The following is an 8,602-nucleotide window of genomic DNA, read 5'->3' on the forward strand; positions in this document are numbered from 1 at the left end:
AAATCTACACCAGTAGAATGTAAAAATGATGGTCACTTGAGTTAATGCCAGTAATTCATTGTGAAAGCTGCAGTGTGGTAATCTCGATTTGGGGGAATTAACGTGTTGCTCTTAGAGCCAGCGACAGCAGAAGTCTTCATATATAACTGGCACTGAATACCTTTCTAACACATTCCTCACAAATAGCATTGTTACAGGCTTCCAGCAGCTTTCGGTCCAGGGATCGGCAGGCCAAGCGACACTTTACAGGGGTGTTGCAAGCAGACTGAGGGATATAAAGAGCAACACATACATTTAACTTTTCTATTAAAGTGTGAAACAGGGGATTTATAGAAAAGGACAGGCGGATTTATCCTTTCCGTGCTTGTAAATGCTGAGCATGCAATTACCCCTATAATAGAGGCGTTGTGTCCAAATTGGAGCCATTAAAGTGATTTAACAGTGCGTGGATTGGCCCTGGCATTTGCGAGGATGTGTACACATGGGGTGTAGTAGAATGGGTGTTTAATCACAGCGTTTTAGAGCCCGGTAATAGCAGAGCGGCCCATGTAGAACACTGACGTGCCACACAGTACAGCTTACTCATTAGGGACTGTAGTTTGGACTGAGCACAACCCTCTGTTTGGGTGTTTCTGATTTTTTGATTGGAAATATAAGCTTCGCTGATTGGCCTCTTGATTGCTTCTGATGATGATACTGTATGACTAGTGCCTGCTTTCTGGTATTATGCTTGCAAACAACTGTGCACTTTTACTGTATATGTAAGTTAATATGATTTTTACAGTGCAACACATTTTCAGAATGAAATTCAAATTGTCAAAATATTACTACAGAGTAGTGATAGTGGGTGATTGAACTGGGTAGTGACCCTAATTGTAATTCGGCAGTTTGTGTCTGAATGGTATATTTTCTGCTAATCATTTGCAAATGTGTTGTGATAAGTTAACTTGGGGATCCTGAAAAGGCAGAATTTGTGGTAGGTTTTTTAGTAGTTGTAAGAAGTCAAAAAAAGCAAGATTATGAAGCAAGTAGAACTGTCTTGAAAGCTTCGTAGCTTTTACCGTTGGCCTGGTGACCAATGTCAAAATTGCTATTTAAAGGCTCCGCTTTTTATTCTGTTTTTTTAATTACATGCATTACTCCCCAAATCCCAAAAAGGCTATGAAATGAGAAATATTAATCCAACATTATTCAGCATTAGCATATTTATTCATTCATTTCTTTATAGGCCTACATATGCACATATTTGTTTCTATGGCATATGGCTGTAATTTATCACACATTTTGTTACTGTTTTTGATAAAATATAATGAAAAATAACAATAAAGTATTTAAAGGGGAACTATGGCAATTTTCAAAATTGATACATAATTCCTACAGTCCAAAAACGATAGTGAACATGATCGATGTTCTCCCAAATTCAAAAACTGAAGTACTAAGACTCTAAGACTAAATTTGTGATGACACAGGGTATAAAGTCTGGAGTTGCTCCATAGACAGTGAATTGATAAAGAGGTTCTCGGTGACACTGAGAGCTGCCAGAAAAATGATCTGAGTATATGGGTGCATTTTCTGTTTCAGAACTGAGAACGCTATAAGAGAATGAAACTCATTTGAGTATAAAAAAAAGAAAACAAACCTTCTTTGGGTTCACAAAATCAGGCTTCCTCTCATTGTCTACGCAACAGCTCCAGAGTTTCCCAGACCATGAAAATAACTAGGGTTGGGCCAGTGTGACAATTTTCAAACTGGTTTGATGTTAAGCTAGACATCGGACCAGGCTGTTTTACAGAATTTTACCAGGTGACCCACATGATTCAGCATTCAATCCTGAGTGGAACATAATGCCACCGTGTCCCAACAGAAAACGAGTGTCTATCACGTAGCATCGTGTAACACCGAATCTCTCTTTCCACACGGAAAGCATTAAATATGCACCCTATCACTTAACATAAACTGACCACGTAGCTACCAGCTGTGCACTCAAGATCAGACTGGAGATGTTAACACTTGAAAGATGGATGAGTAACGCAACGTACTGGCCATCTTACTACATTTGTAATGTTACTTTTTGAATCAGAAAAGGCTCTTCAGTCGCCTTCAAATCCAAAATGTTACCATTTTGGTGCAGTTTTAATGTTTTTAATAGAATAATAACCATGTCTTCTCTCTCTCATCACCCTTAAAAATAAGCACACCAAAGCCTCATTCCCGCTACACAAAAAAATCAGCTAACACCCGCAAACATCTGGCTTTTTAATGCAATGAGAATGCATACAATCGGCATTCACACCCGGGTCAAATGACTCTGCAGTAGACTTTTATCACCTTTGGCTCCAATCAGCATTGATGGGATTACAACACCCACTAAATGCGTTAATTTCAGCCCCTTAACCGGCATGATGCAATGACGCGCTGTCACTAATTCATCTGTCTCCTCCTGAGCAGCGCTAAAACACAGATCCAAATACATTTGCGCTGACTTTGAAAGAAAGACTGAATAAGTAAGAGATATATAAAAAGGAGAAACCACTAAAACGTTTTCAAAGACCTCTGTTCCTGCTGCTGTCTACTGTTTACCTGCTCTCTGGCCTATCTGGGACGTCACACAGACACACCATCAAAACAACCCACACACACACAAAAGCTGACAGAAAGGCAGCCTCATGCGGTGTTCACTGGCAGTGGGAATGCAATATTTAGCAGGTTTTCCTGTACTCAAAAAGCCAGCCTGCATGCGCTAATTTTGGTGCGAAAGTGGTACAAGAGAAACAGCGTGCGCCGGTTTCCCCCCTTACCCCTCCCCTCTCTCTGCTGAAATTTTATATTTGATCACACATGTTGCCACACCGGCCGCCTTAGCTCACCAGAAATTGAACACGACCTGTATGACACCAGTTGCTCCATTATACGTTTACAAACATAGTTATATATCTATCACATTCAACTCAGTTTGAATTGGATTTAGCGCTGTGGTAGGCTACTTTTATAATTGCCAGAAAGTGACATAATCACAAATGTGGGTTCAGCCGGTTTGCATAAATCAAACAGTGTAGGTTTATGTTTGTACAGCACACCAGCAAAACCCGAAATCCACCCAACTCTAGAAATAACATTTTGGAATTCTTAATTTAGTTGGTGTTCATCTTTAAGTAACGGCTGCAAGTTAAGGAAAGTATGATAGTTTGTGCTGCCTCCCAGAAAAGCTTTGAATGTTCACAGGTAAATTCGAAGCCCCAAAAATGGTATTCGGAATAGCCTTAAAAGAAAGACATTACTGTTTAATCACAATACAGTTACTGAACTAGTAAAAATATCCTTCATGGGATTGCATGTCAAATTATATATACACCACCTGAGAAAGTGCTTGCAGTCAAGTACCTGCTTCATCAGATTGTTTGTGTCCTCATTGCTTCTGAGAGGCTGTGTTTTTAAAATAAGTGAATTTTTGTATCTAAATGGCATCTAGCCTCTTTAGTTGACATTGGCTTATTCCATTACACTTTTTTAACCTTCAAAAGCCTGTTCAGTGACTATTGAAAAATTCTTATCTTATAAAGCTGCAAGGCAAACTACGCGGTGTAAAATAAAAATTATGTGACACTTACAACTAAAATGTGTCGAGAAATATTTTATATATTACATGTTTGAGAGCTATGTTCTGCTTGTTAAGGTCTTGTCAACTTTCTATGGAGAACATAAATTATCCTCTTTTTGATATAAACAGTCCTTCCAATTCCTCTTTTTTCTTCCTCTCTGCAACCTCTTTACTAGCGCTGGATGACATTTAATGCATCTTCTGCATCCTCAAAGACACCTCCTGGAAGAAAGGGATTCTTAAGAATGAATAGGATTTCCAATATTTCCCCTATATGCTTTGAAATGCAGGAAACCCTTTCACTCTCTCCTTCACTGCTTCTTCTTTCTTGCCCCCCTGTTTCCTCCCTCCCGCTCCTTCCTGCCCCAGTCTGTGCGCGCTGGAGTGAAGCCCCTGTACAGGCGTGGCATCCTGGGGAGAGCTAGTAAAGCATTTATTATGGGCTTTGCAGTCCTGTATTATACTGGCAAGCACAGAGCCACTCATGCTTGGCCTTTAACTTCCCTCTGAAGTTCAGCCATACATGAAAAGAGGGGGCTCTGGCCCACTAATATATTCTTGGTTTAATATTGTATCAGGAAAAAGTGAGGGACGGGGTAAAGATGAGAAAAAAGGGAAGAGGGGAGAAGAAAATTGTGTTTAAAAATGTAAATGGAATCCTTGAGAGTTTTTTTCCACGCCTGTTCACTGGTAGTTTGCTGATTAAATATCACGTGGCGACACTGGCAATGCCCAGCGGAGCTTTTGAACCTTGGATCTGTGAAGAATCCTTTTTGAGGCTTTGTGCGTGGGCTGTCTACCATAACTTCCTCTCAAGTAACAATATAGGGACGAGCGGACAGGAAGCAAGACTACATTCTCACCACTACATTCATTCACTCGCCGACTGCCCCGATATTAACTTTGTTGGTCTCGGGGTGTAAGTGGAAAATCTCTGTGTCTATGAAAGCGGAAAAGAGCGAGGAAAAATAGTTCAACTCTCCATCTTTTAATTTTTTCATCCTCCCATTTTTTTCCCTTGAAAGATCTCCCCCCTTTTCTCATCACTCTCTTTAAATCGCATCCTCATTGGCGGGTCGTACTTTTTTAGGTCAGCTTTTTTTTTTTTTGGTGTTTGGGGACATTTCTGTGGTATTTTATTGGTGTGTTCACCATATGGAGGGGGACAATGGGCAGGACATCGGGGCACACCCTAATTTTGGATTTCTCTCTTCTCTTCCGCCTCTTCTCTCTTTTGGGTGTGTTTGTCCGTTGTGTGTGTCCTGGTCGAAGGAGAGACCCTCCTCCACAGAGCTTGCAAGAGGAACCAAGTGGAAACAGTGCTTCAGATCCTGGCGCTTCCTGGCACAGACGTCAACGTTAAAGGTAAGACTTTCTCGCTTTCCCTTTTCTCTGTACCCTCTGTCTCGCCGTCATCTGACTTCACTCCCACAGTTTGCTCTAGGGTTTCGAAGAGCGATTAACATTGGGGGGAAAAAAAAGAGGTGAGAAGAAATAGGAGTGCGTGTGCGTCATCATTTGAGGTTAACCTTTAGCTAAAATGTAAAGGGTGTGTCTAGAGAGAGCTGGATGGGTTTGGAGGCTCAGATTTATAGCTTTACGGTGACTTTGCTAAGTGAATTGAATGCCTTTTGATATTTCAGAGTGACTCTCTTTTGTCCCTTTAGGTCAAATATAATGACTTCCCCTCCTTTTATGGAAATGTTGTGCTTGTTTCAAAGGTTTCTCCAATTTTGTAATAGCCCTTTAATAGCAGCCTAAATTAACTTGCATCTTTGTAGGGGGCTTATGCAAGAGGCGATGTCCGAAATGTGATCAGGCAGAACTAAAAACTAAAAATGGTAAAATTACCGCTGTCACCTTGCAGTTGTCTCCCTAAACCAGGCCTGACTTAACCGAGGCAGGACATTTTCGGTTGGAGTCCTTTCTTGTCAGATAAAACAAATCTATGTTATGATGTTCTCCAAATGGTCTGATTTTTGATCTTTAGGGCTTTTTTCTGTCTGTGACCGTTTTTAATTTCAAAATGTAAGCTGTAAAACAAGATGGAATTATGTGTTTCAGTATATCAGCATATATGGAAATGCAGATTTTTCTATAATTATATAGAAGTATATGGGCCATGGTTCGCAGCCTTATTGTAACTCCCCAACAAGAATTTTATGCAGTCCAACAGCACATTGGTATTAGCTAATTAGCCTTTAGCAGCCTCAGGTCAGTGGTGATAATGTCCTTTGTCTTATGGCACTAGAAAGACAGATCAGTCATTGATAAAAAGTCAAAGTTTTCAAAAAATGGCTGTCACCTGCATAACTTAGAGTATTAGATGTAATCACTTTGCAAGGTGTCAATTTCTCGCAGATTTGGCACAGACTTCCTCAAATTAGCCCTTGCTCGTGTGTTTGCTAGCAGAGCTGTTAGCCCACAGAACTAGTTGACAGATGAGCCAAAACAGAGTGTGTTAGCCTGCTAACGCTGCATTAAGACTCTTTTAAGCTTTCATCGTGACTCTTCAGTCAGTTTTCTGGTACCATATTTTGGGAAATGTGATTAAATTCTTTGCAAAACATTGCACTTAAGTTGCTATTTTCCATTTAAAGTCTCTAAATGTCAGTTAAAAGTGCATTTATGCTTTTTAACCCCCAAAAGTTTTAAATAATAATAAATATTTGTGCTTGGATTTTTTTTTCTTTTGGTGCATGTAGACCATGCAGGCTGGACGCCTCTGCATGAAGCGTGCAACCATGGCAGCACTGCGTGTGTGGAGGCTTTGCTACGTCACCGCCCTGCTCCTGTGCTCAATAGCCAGGTGGGTGGAATCAGTCCGCTGCATGACGCCCTGCTAAACGGACACATGGATATCGCCAAACTGCTACTGAAACATGCAGGTGAGTAAACTTTACTAATACACCCACAGTCTTTGCTGCTTCAGAGTTTGAGCTGATGTAAAGCCTGACACAAAGCATTGGTTTTACAAGAATGAGATAATGCTGTTAAAAATTAATAAATACAAATGTCATCTTTATAATACCTAAATAATGGTCAGGTATTTATGTTTTATCGAGTGATATTGGTCATGAAAATTTCTAAGTAGCAGATCAGTAAATGAACACCTTTGTGGTCATCATGCATATTTATCAGGTTAAGCTAATGCTTTTAAAGAAACTAGGCCAAGCAGAATAGAAGCAGAATTGTCTTTTTTTCAGGTTAGCTCTTGCTGTAGAAGCTTTTTAAGTTGAAACTGGGACACTGATTTGGTCCTGGTTCTTTATTTTGTCAATACCATCCCTATACCACCATTCGGGCAGGTTCAAATAAACTGTGCTTCCCTGGCTGTATGTTACATGTGTATATTCCCTAATTATATGGGATATACACAACTGTTTTCATGTAATCCATCTTCCTTGAAACGATTCATTAAACCAAATGGTCCCCGTCACATTGATGGAATCATATAATGTTAAAATAAAACACCTTTAACTTGTCCAGCGAGTTGGCTGCCAAGAGAGCTAATCTGTAGAATTAGCTATTTAGCTAATGATTTACTTCAGTGGTGGGCTGCGTGTCACTGCCTCTGTAGCCAAGACAAGCTTTCAATTTAATGTAGCCAACAAATGCAGCAGAGCTTACTGACAGATTGAATGCTGCTTTCGACCTTATTAACAGGGCCAGTTTTATCTTAACTAGCCTCCCAGTGGAGTGAGGGACCTGTTGATGGTGGGGCTTTTAAAGGGGCACTCCACTGATTTTACACATCAGGTTCACTTCATTCATCACACAGATGACTATTCAGCCTCTGTAAGCAGTTGTATAATGTCTTTAGTTCCTCAGGGGAAAGCTTTTAAAAGTCTGAAAAAATAACCTTGATGATGTCATTAGGGGTTAATTCAGCTCAGGCGTGGAGACTGGAATGTTTTAGCAGAAAGCCTGTGTTACAAACTGTAGGCGTGGAGTTTCAAAAACATGGGCCATTTACCCGGCATTAGGGATCTTACAAAAAACAATATTAATACGCATTATCGGAAACATAGGATCTAGGGTTCACAGGGCTTGATCCATACACAAGACAAAAAGTTAGGATTTCTCATGGCAGTATCCCTTTAATGTTTCCACTTGGGCTGTGCTCAGTGTTTGTATGTTAGCTAAAGGTGTGTTATTGTTACCTACAATAGCAACAGAATTATAAGCTGCCATATACTCTGCTCCCAAGACACAAAGAATTGGTATGAGGGGTGTAATTCACAAGTTTCAAATTGCTGATATTACAAAGTCTGCCATGATACAATTTTGATTTTATTCAGTTCAGGGGCCTGCCATTGCTATGATGCGATATCAGTAAACATTCTCATTGCCTTTTTTTGACTGCTTGCCATTATCTGCCCTGCGCTCAGTCGTCAGCACTGTTCGAATGTTTAGGAAGGAAGTGTGCATGAATGGAAATGGTAACAGACGTGTCATGGGAATTTCAAAATAATGGTGTATCTTAAGATGATGATAAGTATCTATTTTACGCTTTGCATCAATGACATTGGATTGTTGAGGATATATGGATCCAAATCAATCTATCATTACATCCCTTATTTGCACTGAAGTAGTGGTGTTATCAAAAATAATTGATTTATCGCAACGTATCACATCTCAATATTTGAAACAATTTCAATACTCATTTTTCGCAGTATTGATACACTGGTGCCAGCTGCATTTTCTTGGTTGCTTGCTTTTCTTCTTATTGATGTTTACTACAGTCATTCTGCTTGCCAGGTATTGAACAGAACTGTCAATTCACTACACCCAATTTCCATCTTTAGTCTGACATTGTGTCCACTCTAACTGAAGAGGGGATCAATTTTCCCAAAACAAGTCACCAGAGAACAACATATCCGGCTGAATCTAACTCAGTTTCAAGTCAACACTCATGCATACCCATGACAACAGACCTGTTTTGCTGGAGTTTTAAGGGATGAGCACAGCAGAGATGTAAAACAAACCACAATGTCGGGCGAT

General features: G+C 40.0%; 1 protein-coding gene across 4 annotated transcripts in view; it reads left to right on the plus strand.

The window, feature by feature from the left end:
- The window catches only part of slf1 (SMC5/6 complex localization factor 1), a 37,375-nt gene that overhangs the window by 15,254 nt on the left and 13,519 nt on the right, over positions 1 to 8,602 (plus strand). For all 4 annotated transcript variants that reach the window (XR_006105902.2, XR_006105903.2, XM_042488200.2 and 1 more), the window contains exons 16-17: positions 4,871 to 4,963; positions 6,304 to 6,486. Coding sequence is in view for 2 of the 4 variants with exons in the window: in XM_042488200.2 (XP_042344134.2) it covers positions 4,871 to 4,963; positions 6,304 to 6,486 (276 nt within the window). In the remaining 2 variants the exon portion in view is untranslated. The remainder of the gene's footprint in view (positions 1 to 4,870; positions 4,964 to 6,303; positions 6,487 to 8,602) is intronic.

The sequence above is a fragment of the Plectropomus leopardus genome, chromosome 4 (genome assembly GCF_026936395.1).
Source record: "Plectropomus leopardus strain MGB_pleo_1.0 chromosome 4, ASM2693639v1, whole genome shotgun sequence".
NCBI lineage: Eukaryota > Metazoa > Chordata > Actinopteri > Perciformes > Serranidae > Plectropomus > Plectropomus leopardus.